This window comes from Theropithecus gelada, chromosome 13, assembly GCF_003255815.1.
Source record: "Theropithecus gelada isolate Dixy chromosome 13, Tgel_1.0, whole genome shotgun sequence".
Taxonomy (NCBI): domain Eukaryota; kingdom Metazoa; phylum Chordata; class Mammalia; order Primates; family Cercopithecidae; genus Theropithecus; species Theropithecus gelada.
The window spans coordinates 89,425,228-89,440,904 of record NC_037681.1 but is presented as its reverse complement, the minus strand read 5'-3'; the positions used below and the strand labels follow the sequence as shown (position 1 = coordinate 89,440,904).

General features: G+C 44.6%; 1 protein-coding gene across 2 annotated transcripts in view; it reads right to left on the bottom strand.

Moving 5' to 3' along the window:
• The window catches only part of ARHGAP25 (Rho GTPase activating protein 25), a 90,793-nt gene that overhangs the window by 7,741 nt on the left and 67,375 nt on the right, over positions 1–15,677 (bottom strand). For both annotated transcript variants that reach the window (XM_025353735.1, XM_025353737.1), the window contains 4 exons: positions 11,298–11,505; positions 5,330–5,462; positions 2,086–2,159; positions 444–565 (listed from right to left, as the gene is read on the bottom strand). In XM_025353735.1, coding sequence (XP_025209520.1) covers positions 444–565; positions 2,086–2,159; positions 5,330–5,462; positions 11,298–11,505 — 537 coding nt within the window. The remainder of the gene's footprint in view (positions 1–443; positions 566–2,085; positions 2,160–5,329; positions 5,463–11,297; positions 11,506–15,677) is intronic.

Here is a 15,677-nt window from a genome sequence, read left to right as displayed (position 1 = left end):
CTGAGGCAGGAGAATCACTTGAACCCAGGAGGCAGAGGTTATAGTGAGCTAAGGTTGCACCACTGCACTCCAGCCTAGGCAACAGAGTGAGGCTCCAACTCAATAAATAAAAAAAAATAAAATAAAATGAAACCTGCTTGCTCAATCTGGCTTAGGGTATGTAAAAGTAATAAAAGACTAAGAAACACTGGCTAGCTATTTTTGTACTAGTCTACTGTACTGTGGGACCGTTGGGCAAACCCTTGACCTCTGTCCTTTGTTGTGATCTGAAAAATAGACACAATTCCTGCCCCGCCTACCTCACAAGGCTATTGCATGATTCAGATGAGATAGATAACCGGCTGAAAATGCTTGGCAAACTGCAGAGCAGTGCACAAATATCAGGGGGAGTGTTGTAATTGTTACTTCCTGTGTACCTGCTTTCACTATGGGACCAGCCATACCTCTCATGATCACGGCAGGGTCTTCGACCTTCGACCTGATGAGATTCACACCAATCACAGTAGCCAGGTTGTCCACGCTCATCTTGTTAACAGCACAGTTCAGCTGTATTTCATGTAGGAACCTGCAGGCAGCCAAGAAATCCCATGGTAGAAAGCAGGAAGTAGCCAGGAAGAAGCACTACAGGGTTCCAGCGAGAACTCAGGGATGGAGCTAACACTTTCCTCCCAGTCTCAGGAATGAGACCAGCCTGCTCTGCCCACAAGAATTTAGCCTCATCTTGAAAGACCCAAGACCAAGGAAGGAAGAGAAACCAGGGGGGTCCTGCCCAGCTGCTGGGGTGGGGGTTGTGGGAGGTGGGTGGAATCACATAAGCAAGAGACAAGATCCACTTCCAGGACCTCAGAATGGACTAGAAAAGGTAAAATGGGTATCTGACCATACCCATGTCTTGCCCTGATAGGCTTATCTCCCAGCTCTCAGCACCCATCCCACCCAAGTCTCCAGAGAGGAAAACTTTATTGGTAAGAAGATTTCAGGGCCGGGGAATCCATGGTGCCTCCTTGTTCTCATCCTCTGATTAGAGCACAAGCATTGCTAATTCTCAGCAGGTGCTCCATAACCGATACTGAATTTTTGCTAAAATTCTACCCCTTTTGAGGCACAAAGCTCTCAGATTCACTGTAAAAATAGGGAATTTCTAAATACACTCTCTAAAAACCATTTAAAAATGGATAGAATGAAGCAACACAATTTCAAATACAGAGCAATTATTAAATAAATGGTGATGTGTCCAAATGATGAAACATTATGAAATATTATGAAGTTATTCATAATCCAATTTTATGACATAGAGAAATGCTCATAATAAAACATTAAACCAAAAAAGCAGGATACAATCCTTTATATAATTTTGATTTAGAATAAAATATTATTCCCCTATATTTATATTAAGGTGTGAAAAGATCTATCATGGAGAGAAAACACCCAGACGGGAAAATGCCTGAGTGTTAACAGTACTTATTGCTGGTGAAGGGATTGTGGGTCCTTTTTATTTCTCGTTTACCGTTTGCTGTATCTTCCTGGTTTCCAAGTCAAGCAAGTATGACTTTTATTATCTAGGAACTACAACAAATTACTTTTTAAAAATAAAAGACAAAATTCAGATCAGTCTGGGATGAAGATCCCAGTTCCCAGCCCAGCCCAGCCAGATCTGGGTCAATCCACAGCTAGAGTTGCCACAGGGGTGGTACACAGCAGGTCTCCAGAAAGGGCTGAAGGAAAATAACCAGGGTGGCCCAGAATGACTGTCTCCCTAGAGCTAAGCTATGGCTCAGAGTCACAAAGATGGGAGATCATTCTAGAATCATTATAAGGATTCTGGGTTCTCTTGCATGTCCCAGGACTCTGAGCAGTGCTGAGGCAGGCCTAAAGGGGGGAGCACGTTCATTTTGTGGGTCAACCAGGTTTTCAGAATCCTTGAAATTATACAGGAAGCCACTTCAGTGCTACGTGAATACAGCTGATCTTCCAAAGTGCTGGACCAGAATCTCTGTGTTCACAGAGGTGGTCCCTCCTCTTCTAACTAGGAGCTTCTTTCTGATGGGGTTGAAAACTGTAGAGTTGATACCAGGGGCCTCTCACCTGCAGATGTAGCTCAGGAGACTATAGTTGTCACGAGGAAGGATGGAGAGCTGCTTCATCAACTCCTGCTGAGCCTGGGAAGAGATTTACACCAGTAAATCATTTACCAGTAAATGAGCCTGCCCACATGCCAGCAAGGAGACCCTGGAACAGAATTGGTGTATCTGTGAAGAAACAACACTTTGGCAGTCATTCCTGTCCCTGTAGTTTTGTGGGTTTTAAAAAAAAAATGGAAATAACTCTAAATTCTCTTATAATTTTTTTAAAAGGGTCATAGTTTTTTTTTTTTTTTTTTTTGACAAGGAGTCTCCCGCTGTCGCCCAGGCTGGAGTGCAGTGGCCGGATCTCAGCTCACTCTGACCTCCGCCTCCTGGGTTCACGCCGTTCTCCTGCCTCAGCCTCTCGAGTAGCTGGGACTACAGGCGCCCGCCACCTTGCCCAGCTAGTTTTTTGTATTTTTTAGTAGAGACGGGGTTTCACCGTGTTAGCCAGGATGGTCTCAATCTCCTGACCTCGTGATCCGCCCGTCTCGGCCTCCCAAAGTGCTGGGATTACAGGCTTGAGCCACCGCGCCCGGCCCAGTTTTTGTTATGTATAGTTTTTATTTATCTGTAACTATGACACTGCACCCCACCTTTGACTATGAGCTACTCTAAGGAAGGACTGTTGAACAACTCATACGTTAATTGTTTGCTTAAGAATGCTTGAGATGTAACAATCCAATAAAGAATAAGACCACAATAAGATATCTCAGAATCACTTTAAGACTGGTGAGAAATGGAGGATTCTTCTGAGAAGGATTTCAAGCACTATGGCCTAGCTGAGACCTGCTGGCTCACAGAGACAGGCAGACCAGGCTGGAGGACGGTGCAAGGTCAGACTGTTCAAGCTCTGCAATGGATGGCCATGCATGTCAGACAAGGTCTACCAGGAATGCACGAGCCAAAGAGAAGAGGGACAGCGAGCTTTTCCGTGTTCTTTTCAACCACAGCTGCCTGTAGGGTCTGTAGTCACCATATGCAACATGGTGCTTGTGAGAGTACACAATTCACTAGCCGGACATGGTGACGTGCACCTGTAATCCAAGCTACTCGGGAGGCTGAGGCAGGAGAATCGCTTAAAACCAGAAGGCAGAGATTGCAGTGACCAGAGAACGCGCCACTGCACTCCAGCCTGGGTGAAAGAGCAAAACTCCATCTCAAAAAAAAAAAATAGAGAGAGTACACAATTCACATGTGGTATGCAGGCACTCCTCAAACCTGAGTGGCTCTCCTGCAGAAAACGCACCCTCCAGCCTTGTCAGCCTACACGGAGCAGCTTCTGTAGATGTTGACCTTCTTAGCGTAGTGTCAGCTTCATGCTAAGATCCCTTTGTCAGTTGAGTCAAGTAAATTCATTGCAAAGGTTGCTACAGACTCACCCCTCCTAGCTGCCACCTCTGCCGTGTTTTCACCAGTGAGAAGGACGTTGGTCCCTGTGTGTAGACATGCATTGCCACAGATGTGGAAACTCTCAGAGATGCTGAGGTTGAGAAAAGCTGGGAGATGCAAGTCTAAAGTGAGTGCAGGGGTGGGAATCTTACTGTCAGAACGGCATCTAGGTGCTTCCTTTGCTTTCCCCAGAACCCAGGGGTGAGATGCAATCTGAAACATTTATCTTTTTAGCTGCCTTTTAAACATTATTCCATGAAATTTTATTACTTTCACAATAGTGAGCAGACACACCAGTATAAGTTAAGACTTTTCATATCCCCTTCTCCCTCCCCCAATAAAATTCTTAAGTTACGCACAAAATATCGTGCCTCAGATCCATGCAATCTAATTTTTGTTTGGAAAAGAGCTACAAAACCTGTATCATGTTAGCCACATCATTATTGTTCTCTTCCTTTCCTGAAATATAAAGTCAGCTTTTCTCTTATGTCAGGATCTATTCAAATCATGATGCTCCCCCCATCCTCAGTCAGGGATGGAAGTTCTCACAGCTGTGTCTTCTTACAGGGCTAGGGTGCTGTTTCTTCATTCATTTTAAATAAATATATTCTATGAAGCAGGCTATCTCATACATTCTGAAGTATGGAAGATAATAAACCTTCCCTTATATTGAAAAAAATGTTAAAGTCACCCACCAGTATCATATCCCTGGGTCCTCAAAACAATCCTAGGCATGGTATGATATTATCATGAAAATTATCTAAGTTTGTGCTGTTCAATATAGCAGTTACTTGCCACATGTAGCTACTTAAATTTAAATCAAAATTAAATAAAATTAGGAATTTGGCTTCCCAGGTGCAGTAACCACATTTTAGATGCCCAATAGCCATGTGTGGCTGGTGGTTACCATATTGAAAGGTGCAGATATATGAAAGTTCCATTACCATAGAAAGTTCTATTGGTCAAAGTAAATAAACTGAGTCTTATAAAAGATGTATAATCTGTATAATGGAAAAATCAAAGTTAAATCTAGGTCTTCATTATAGATTTTTCTGTGCACCACTTTGCCAGAGAGGGCTTTTAACATAGTCATTGATATAAACATAAACTTCTTCATGGATCACTTGGATTTGAAAATCTTGTTTAAAAATCATCGAGGTTTATTGTTGTTGGTTGGGTTTCATCAGTTTCTTTGGTTGGTTGGTTGATTACAATAACATGAATACAGTGTGATCCCTGTTGACTACAAGGCCTCTCTAGAAATAACTTATACAGGATCAAAAATCCTGCTGGTGAACTTGTGCACTCTCACAAGCATATTGCAGATGGTGGTTACAGACCCTACAGGCAGCTATGGCTAAAAAGAACAACAATCAAAAAACCTTCCCTATCCTTCTTCTCCCTGGGACATGCATTCCTTGGATGACCACATCTGACACTCAAGTTGCTGTGGAGCTTGAACTATGTGACCTCGCACCTGCCTTCCAGCCTGTCGTTGTGTCCCAGCAAGTCTCAGCAAGGCCATCGGGCTTAAAACCCTCCTCCGATGTATCCTCCTTTTCTCCCTACTTTTAATGTGACCCAGCAGTATTTGATTATGGTCCAATTCTTTACTGGATTATTACATCTCATGAAGGCTGTGGTTTGCCAGTCATCATGATTGAGTTCATATGCCTTTTGTTGCTGAGGAAGTTGCATTTTGACTATCTTACCAAAAAGTATGGGCCCCTTGACCCACTGTTGTCTACTGGAATAGTGTCCAGAAAACCAATCACTTTCTTCTAAAGCAGGACAACTAACTCTAAGATGCAAACCTTTGCCTCGTCCGCATTCGTGAGCTGTCCACAGAGCAGGAACCCTTCGTACTGGCTCCAGGGAACCACGGGCTCTGGGAGGTCTCGTAGGTAGAGCTTTAGCAGGGAAGCCACAGTGTGCACATCTGTGTCTCTGGAAGAAAAGAAGCAATGCTCTTTGAAACATCTTTGAAAGAAAAACTTTAGGATGTTCGTCACTTCCATCCTGATGATTCAGTGACTAGAACCATAAATTACAAAGGGAAATTTTGCAGAGGAGTAGAGTCTGATAAAGAAGAATCAGACCAACACATCGTTGCTAATTCACCCTTCTGGAACAACAATGCTGAATACATGTTCCTTCAGCTCTTCCACCCAACTACCTCAAAGGTAAGTTCAAGGTCTACATTTTTACCAAACCTTCCTTAATGATTTTCATCTTTATTGCTTTCTTCTTTCTTCAAGTCATTTAGTGCCTCACAATTAGCATTGTCTAATTAGTCTCTAATATTGCTTATGTTAACTCCTTTATATCCTTGGTCCATTCATCTCTTTAATCTTCCAGAGTGCTTAAAATAGTTCTGAGGTTCACTCACGTATTTGCTCAATAATTCACTCAATCAATAAGCATTGAGAAAACCTATTAGGTGCAAGATACTGTAAGATACTTGTCAAGCACTGGGATTTCAGTCGTCAATCCAAAAGACATCAGTAGCCATCCAGTCCAGGGATGGAGCCCTGGCCCCATCGAGTCACAAAGCTGTGGAGACTCAAGCATTATAAGGTCCTTACAATACTGTGTGGTTAATGCCATGATATGGGAAGCCCAAGACTCAGGATCCTATGGAAGTGTGGAAAAAGAACACCCAAGGCAGAGATGGGAACACGTAGATGACTTCTCAGATGAAAGAGTACCTCAGATGAGCTCTGAAAGGCAGTGAGGAGTTAGGGCATGAGGCAGGCAGCCTGTGTGTCAGCCTGGAGCATGAGGAGAGGAGGCCTCGCCATGGGCCTGACTGACTGAAAGAGGCATGGCTCTTCAGTTCGGCTTCTCCATTTACAGGAGGGCTTAGTAAGTCATGGGCCAGGAGCCAAATCTGTCCCACTACCTCTGTTTGTACAGCCTGGGAGCTAAGAATTATTTTTACATTTTTAAATAGCTGGGGGAAAAAAACACTCACAAGAAGAAGAGTGTGTCATGATGTAAAAATTGTAGGAAATTCAGATGTCAGCATCCGTAAGTAAAATTATAGAATAACACCACCACACTTGTTCATTTATGTACTTAGCAGAGTATTATAGTTGCGGTAAAGGCCATCTGGCCTGCAAAGCCTAAATATTTAATATGTGGCCCATTAAGAAAAGTTTGTTGACCCCTGGCTTACAAGGCGGTTGCATTGATTCTGCAGTGCTGCAAGAGAAAATAAGATTCGCTACCATATTCCTGAAGTGGATTATTGAAGAAATGTTTGCTTATTTCATATTGATAAAACCTGGCATTCTTAGGTAGCAGCCTCGGTAGCATTGTGAAAAGCTGTGATGTGGCAAGAGGTCCAGAATAACCTTGGAATGTCCTTGATTTCAGTGATGAGAAATATAGAATAGGCTGGAGGACATGTCTCCTGGTCCTAGGAGGGAGGGGAGGGGTGGATCTGGACAAGAGGAGGAGAAGGGAGGCATCTGAGGCAACAGAAGCAAGAACACTGGGCTTGATTGTAAAGCTCTGTCTTGGTGCTCTGTGTGCATTTTATTTTGGTTTTGACAGCCAGTTTGTGGAGCTGTCTTCTGAAAAGGCTCCCCTCTTTGCAGCCTGTGAACTGTACCTCAATAGGAGAACATGGGCTGGCACAGAGTCTGCTCTATGCTCCATGGCTGACTTCAGGAAATCTGGAGTAGGAACCGTTCATTTAACATGGGATTCTGGAGAATCCTTCCCTGCTGAGTCACTGCCCAAGATACCTGACGCAAAGCCAGGCTAGGAAAAGTACTTTTGTCAAAATATGTTATGAGAAGTTCTTGAGAAAGTGGCAGCGAGACAGTCAGCTGACAATTTGCAGGAGCAGAATTCTCCCAAAGTCCAAAAGTTGCATCCTCCTCAAGTCCCTACACTGCAGTCCATCCATTTGTCTCTATCAGCATCCTGGGACTCCCATTTGATTGGGACCTCTCCTTCACCCCCATCCAACCAGTCTTCCAAATCCCTTCAAACCTATTCTCCTAAAGTCACGCTGATGCTTGTAAGCCCCTCCCCTCCTTTCACTGCCCTATGCCTCCAGATTCTATGCTCTGCCCACTCTAGGGCACAGCCCTGAACACCAAAACACACCAACGGAATGAGTGAAGAAAACAGAGTTTGAAATGGAAAAAACAGCATAAATGGTAAGTCAAGAAACTGGATCCTGGCTGGGAACAGTGGCTTACGTCTGTAGTCTCAGCACTTTGGGAGGCTGAGGTGGGTGGATCACTTGAGGTCGGGAGTTCAAGACCAGCCTGGCCAACATGGCAAAACGCTGTCTCTACTAAAAATAAGAAAATTGGCTGGGCCTGGTGGCAGGTGCCTGTAATCCCAGCTACTCAGGAGGCTAAGGCAGGAGAATAACTTGAACCAAGGAGGCGGAGGTTGCAGTGAGCCAAGATCACACCACTGCACTCTAGCCTGGGTGACAAAGTGAGACCTGGTCTTGGAAAAAAAAAAAAAAAAAAAGAAACTGAATCTTTTGAATAGAGACAACAACAATAAAAAAGACACCTAGACAGTTTAATCAGGAGAAATTTAGACAGCAAAAACATCCATCATTAGAAAAAAGAAAGTGGTTATAAATATAGCTACAGCATGGATACTCCAAAGTAATAATAAAAGAACACAATTAGCTATATAAATCATCTTACAACACTGAAACTTACAGAAAGCTTCCCAGTTCATTTCACCAAAAATAAATCTGACAAGCCATGCCCACTGCCGGGCCTAGCTAACTCCTCATTCTTGTTTATTGGGTCTCAGCTTAAATGTCATTTTCTTGGGGACCTCCCTAAATACACCAGACCATGTGAAAAGCCCCTCTTCTAAGTTTTCATAGTATACACCAGACCATGTGAAAAGCCCCTGTTCTAAGTTTTCATAGTATTGAGTTTCCTTTTTAGCACTCAACACCATGGAACTTATACAATTATTTCTATAAATTTTCGTTTTACTGTGAGCACCCCATTGTACTAGGGCTAACTCAGATGTCTATTTTATGGTCTAAATTTGTAACATTATTTTTTCGGAGTTTGCTGTTCCTCTAACCCAACAGAACACCCTTAAATTATTCTTTTTTTTTTTTAAATCAAGGGCTAAGAGTAGGTCAGGAGCCAGGTGGCTTCTGGGTTCAACAACTGATGCACTAGGGATTACCCAAGACTCCTCAGATGGTTCTGCCAGCCCTTCCCTGGAGGCATTGATGCTTGTAATGTGGCATGTCTGTAGGTGCATTTCTCACAGACACATAGGGGTGAGAAATGTGTTGGCTTTGTAGCTAGGCAGTGTCCATCCTGGTAGAAACTTGGCAAGGAGATTTTAAAGTTCACATTTTTGTGTCTAAGGAGACCAGATAGACCTGCACTAGTCTCACCAAACAGATCCTTTGCTCACCTTCATTCTAGTGAGGTAATGGGGGCATCTTGGGGTGGAACCCAGCACATAACCAATGCAGAGGATCTGGGTGAGTTCCCATAGCCGTGAAGTTGGGGACACCAGGAGGGGGCTCCTTGCTCTCCAAATACCCCTTCTTCCACCCACTGACTCCTACAATTCCTTTTATAGGAGGCAGAAAAAGTTACAACCGTAGCTTCTCTCTCCTGGTCTGCTCGTGACTCTGAAAACCCTCCCTTTCCCCCTTTCCTGCCCTCTTTCCACCCGCTTTCACACTGCCCCTCTGCTGAACTCCCACACACAATTCAGGTTAACACTGTCTCAAGGCTGGTCTCTTCCTCTCCCACTTCCAGGCCAGATTCACTCTCAGGAAATCATCTAACACTGGTCCCTTTCACTTCAGAGTTAATTTGCCAGTTTTGTTGACCTCTCTTGAGTTACTGGCTTTGTCAATTCTATGATTCCAAAGTCAGGCTGATCCCTGTAAGCCCTCCCCTCCTTTCCCTGTCCTATGCATCTGGCATTCTATGCTCTGTCCCTTGCAGGGCACAGCCCTCAACACCAAAACACACCATGGAATGAGAAGTGGGGGAGTATAAAAGGGGGTGGAGAGAGGGCAGGAAAAGGGGAAAAAGAGGGTTTTCAGAATCATGAGTGGAATAGGAGAGAGAAGACCTGGTCTCTCCTAAATATGCTCAAATGTAACTAAATAATAAGAATCAAATAAGAGCCAGTCACACCTTTCAAATCAGACTTGTCCTCTCAAGGGTTTTGTGGACCTAAGAGTTGCCCCTGCGAAGCCCCTGAAAAGCCCCCAGTGACTCTTCCTATTTCTGGATGTGTACACTCTACCCCTCACTTCTAGGTGTGGAGATGTCACAAGGTAAGGTAATTTTCCTCCTTCCAGTCCCAAATATTTCAAAATAATCAAAAATTCCCACACCAACACCCACGCCTACTCTATAGTGCGTAGGCTACAGCCTAAGGCAGTTATATGGCAAATCCTAGCAATCACCTCTATTCCTTTTGGCACATTGTATGCCATTGCTCTAGCAACAACCCCCCTGTATCTTTCACCAGGCCAAGGCTAACCAAAAACATAAAAAGAAACTGAATATAAAGGTGGTGAGCACAATGGAACAAGCGCCTGATATCAAAACGCAGTTGATGGTGCTGCTGAAAGTCCCCGTGTTTGATGCCCATAATGGGGTATTGTTCCAATAAGAACCCCATCTCTTGCTTCCTAGGGTGCTAAAATATAGCACCTGTGGGAAATTAGCTTATTACTTATTAAGGGTAGGAAAGACACCCCTGTGGTTGTCCAAACTACAACCGTGGCCATAAGCGTGGAGAGAAACAAATAGATCCCAGAGAAGCTTTGGAGGAAAAACAGGCAGCATTGGGGATTAGAGTGAGGGGTGAGGGAGCTTCTACACAAGATGACACTTAGGTCTTCACAATTTTCTCAGAATCAACCCAACCCCATTGTCCAAAATAAGCTTGGCAACTTTCGTTTTTGGAAACTGGATAGAGTTCAGGCCCATCTTACTAAACCTTGGTTTATGGGCTCCTAATTTGGAAATAGCAGTCAAACTTATGCCAGCAGGACAAGTTCACGCAGGCAACTGGGTAAGAGACTGCACAACATCAGGTGGGGATTTTACTAGCTGAGTGTGGCAGAGAAGGAAACCTCAGCTGAGTGACTGGAGAAGGTAGGGAGGAAGCGGGTGGTGAGAGGAAATGTCACTATGCCTCATATGCCCCAAACAGGGCTGGGAGACCTCCACACAGAAGACTTAGGAACGCCAGGCTGCCAAGATATCAGGATATGCTCCTGCAAAAGGGCTCAGAACTGAGTCAGAATCACGTGGTACTGTGATCTTGGAAACTAACAAGAAGTCCTGGTTATGGCCACTTCTGGAATGCTAACGAAAGTCGCTGGTGCCCTTGGATATGGATCTGGTGCATTCTCCACCACACCAAGTGTTTATACAGCCAGCTCCACTCTTCCATGTTCCTCATCTGTCCTGAAGGGTGGGCCTCAGGTTAGGTCCCATCTTTCTCCCCTCCTCTGCACGACCCCTTCTCCTGTGCCCTAAACATCACCTGAATCTGCCCAGCAGGATTCCAGTTCTGGTTCACATGATCTGTCACATAAACTATCTGCATACTCTCCTAACTGTGCTCCAGTCTCCCAAAATCCCAATCAAGAGCAAAACAAAGGCTCTCTCTGTTGCAAGCCAGGGCTCTTAGAAGTGTCTATGCAAGTCCCATAGCTCAACTGGAATGGAGAGGCCCTCCCAGCCAGGCCAGGCAGAGGGGAGGGCAGAGCTGGGACACTGCAGCAGGGCAATGTACCTGTCAAAGGAGGGCCGCTCCCCAGCATCAAAGGCATCTCTCAGTTGCTTCACCAGGTTGTCCTGCCCAGGCAGACGGAAGATGCCCTCTTCATTCCGGCCATGCTCCAGGATGAACTCTGCACATTTCTCCACCAGGATGGGCACCAGATGGGGGCCGAATTTCTGTTCATAGGCCACAGTCTCATCCAAGCGCTGGCCAAACACCGCTGAGGAGAGAGCAAACAGAACCAGCCCGTCATTCTGTGCTTCCTTGGATGAACTATTTCTTGACTTTGTGTGTCACCTGTGACTTCACAGGTTTTATTGCAATGATACTAGACAAAATGTGGGAGACAAATCACTCATAATATTTCCTGAAACTATAAATACGGGCCTGTAAATTTGAGGCAGTCTTTGTCAGTCTTTTTATATTGACCCACATTTCTTACATATTTAAAATAACGACTGGCTTTTACTGAATACTTTTTGCTGGGAATTGCACACTTTTTGTCCTTTAATCTTGACAGCAACTCTATGAGGTGGTATTAATGTCACACTCACCTTACTGTTAAAGACACTGATCCTTAGACACTTGCCAAGGTCAAGCAGCTCACAGCATGGCACAGTTGGGATTCAGGCCTAGGCAGTGAACTCCCAGCAATGTGCCTTAACCACGGCAGCAAGCAGGCCGCTTTGTGTCCACTTGCGTCAGAGAGTAGTAAAGCATAACACAGTAAGGCATCCCCCCTTAGCCACAGTCAACTGCAGTCTGAAAATATTAAATGCGAAATTCCAGAAACAAACAATTCATAAGTTTTAAATTGCACGTCATTCTGAGTAGCATGATGAAATTTCTCGCGGTCCCGCTCAGTCCAGCCTGAGATGTGAATCATCTCTTTGTTTAGTGTATCCACTTTGCATACACTGCTTGCCCAGGAGCCACATAGTAGTTGTCTCAGTTATACTTAGTAGTTGTCTCAGTTATAAGACCGAAAAGACACAGCGTATATAGGGCTCAGGACTATCTGAGATCTCAGGCATCCACTGCGGTCTGGAAACATATCCCCCAAGGATAAAGAGGGCCTACTGTAGTCTATCACGTAGATGTCTCATAGCACTAAACCACTGTGGAATTTAAAATAATTTAGGTTGTTTACTATGTCCTAATTATAAACATTGCCACAGCAGACATGTTCATTCACCTGGCAGAGATCCTGGAATGTATGCCGTTCAATGCATAATTTCTAATTAATTAACATTTGGATGCATGAACAAAAGCGTTTCATTCTTTTGAACTATTTCCTCAGGACAAATTCCCATGTGTAGAATTACTGGGTCAAGAGGTTTGAACATTTTTATAACTTGATGGTATGCAAATTGCTTTCCAAAAATATTTTCCCAAATTACCCTGCCTCCAGCAAAGCAAGTGTGGGCCAGTTCCACCCTAGCTCTGTCCGAGTGGAGAAACTTTGCTCCACAGTCTCCCCGCCCCAGCAGTGTGAGGACACGAGTTTACAAATCAGGACCACCACTGCCTACCCATTCTCCCACCAGGCTTCCATGCCCTGGAGGTTCAGAAGACAGACTGTGGCTTCTGTCCTGTCCTGCTTTCCCTCTGCCATAATCAGGGCTCTGCTGCACCCGGCACTTCAATCGCTAGGACATCCGTTTGCAAAGTCACTTGACTCTCCCCATGATTCTCTCTCTCAGGTTGGTCCTCTCCATCCCATCTCAAGTTCCTGTGGATTCCACCTGTATAGAGCTGTACCAGGCTCTTGACTTGCATGTTCTTTTCCGCTCCCACCCACTACCCAGGCTAGGCCAGCCTCCTCTCTCACCTGTAACTGCTGCAGTCTCTTCTCTCTATCATGTTCGAAACCCTCCTGCTGCTTGCCTTTCTAGAGCACCGCTCTGCTTGAGTGCCCTTCTCTTGGTTTTCAGTAGTCATCTGCTTCTCCCCCAATTGCCTCCGTGATGTTTTTCAAATAGACACGTAAAGCCCTGGCAGTTTGTCAGGGCCTCCTCTTTCATCACATCAGGTGTTGGGAGGCGAGAGTGGAATCTAGACGGAGCTGAATAGGGGGCCTCTGTGTTCCCCACTACCACCAAATCTGCTTGGCTGTTGTTCGTTTCACTTATTGCACTGCAGTGAGACTGTGATTAAATACTTCTGTGGCTAAAGTTTGAGAATCAAGGCTGGCATTCCTCAAGGCTTGGCACCCACCTGCTTTCCTGGCCTGATGTCCTGCCATGCCCTGAGAGGCATCTCACCCTGATGTTTCCAAAACATAATGCTCTGCAGTCTCCATGTCCTTGAACAGTCTCTTCTCCCTGTCCAGTCTGCTCTCCCCCTTCCCTGGCGGCGCCAATTCTCTTTGTCCTCCTTGGCCCCTCTCAAATACCATCATATCTGCCATGCCTTACTGACACCCAGATGGAGAGACTACATCCTACTCTGTGCACCAGATTGCTTCTTGAATATCCCAATCCTTTCCATACTCTGTGATCACGATTTGTATGTACCTGTGTCGTCTGCATGATTGTAAGCCCCCCACTACTGGGAATAGGAGGAAGGGCTGTTTTCATCCCCAATGTCTAGCATAACCCCTGGCAAAAGGTAGACAGTCAATGACTTTTGCTGAAGGATTTAATGAATCAATGTGTCTTTAAGCAAGTATTTTCCAAGACTAATGGTTATTCGGCATTTCTTTAGTTTAAACACTAATAGGAATCTCCTGGTATATGAATTCAGCTTCACACTAGCATGCATTGAGTGCCCTGCCATGTGCCAGCACCAGGCTCCATGGAATGGGTTGTACATACAAGGGGCATGGAAGACCTGGTTCATGCTTTTAATGAGTTTGCCATCCAGTTATGAAAATAACATAACAGACGGACTGTCTGCCTTTGAGGGGTCACACAAAACGTAGTGAGAAATAATTAGAAAATTTCAATAGCCATATGGAATTAGGATTCTATTTGTCTGTAAAAGGAGCTGGACACATCTTTTCACCAAATTGATAGGACATGACTGAAATAATCTGACTTAAAACAGACCACATAGCATCTGGAAAGTTCTCTTTGAGAGGTCCAGAGAGGGGCCCTTCAATGGGAGAGGCAGATGTCTCCTGCAGCAGTTGAAACTCAGGCTCCAGAGGTCCACTGGACTTGATGGGGAAAGATAGCACAAACACAGTGTAAGGATGTGCACAGAGAAGTCAAAGCTTTCAGATTCAAGCTCCATTTCTGAGGTCTTATAGCAGATGCTCTGCCTTGCAGGTGATTTGGAGCCAAGCTCCTTCTTACACCTTAATGTGTGTCTAGTCCTCTAGCTTTTCTCCTCATCCCAGTCTATCAGCCTTGTCCTGCCTTCATCCTCTATTCCTCTCACACCTCAAATGCAGCCCTTTTGATATTAATCTCACTCATACTTTTTTCCTTCAACATCCCCACCCTGCTGCTTCCTACTACCCTCTGCATGCCTTCATCAGGCCATTGAGAGCTACAAGAGACCACGCATAACATATTGTGGAAATTTATCCTTCCAATCTCTGCAAGACATTGGTTCCAAATTTTCACCACTCCTCTTGAGCTCCCCACCCATTCCCTCCCTTCTCTGTCTCAACAGGTGATCTTGGCTCCTCTTTCCTTCCATTACCAAACGGAGGGTTATGAGTGAACTCCCTCATCTCTAGTCCCTGCCTTTCCCATCCTTTCTCCTCTGTGTTCCTGTTTTCTCCCAGAGGAAGAAAAGGGCCCTATCTTTCATCTAGGATGATGCCTTCCTGAACTGTGGGTTCCATTCTTTCCACCTCTTCCAGTACTTACTCTTTCTCTTTGTATCTTAAAATTTTCTCTTTCAATTGAAAGATCACACGTGAGTCTAGGTCTTTGCCATTTATGAAAGAATAATCTCCCACCTCAGCTCTCATGCAAACAACCAACATTTGCTTTCCTTCTCTTTACCATATACTTGTAAAAAATTGTGTCTACTTCTAGAGAGATGTCTGCCCCACTTCCTCACTTATCACTCACTACTCAGCCTCTCAACCCATCACAATCTTGTTTCATTAGCCTGCACTTCTTCACTAAATCTGCTCACTAAGATTTCTAGTGCTCTCCTAATGTTCATTCCACACCCTACTTACTGATCTTCTCGGAAGACTGATGTTACTTCTCCTTCCTCTTCAATACTTTCTCCCTACATTGCAATAAATCCAACCATTCTTGTTCTATTCTCATGTCACTGATGACTCCTTTCAGTGTCTTTGACTGTGCTCCATCTTCCACCTGCTCCTTTGTTGTATCATTTCCTGGGATTCCAACTCAAGCTTCTTTTCTTCTCACTCTAGTATTCTCCTTAGGAAAGTGCATATGATTTCACACATTTAGATATCAC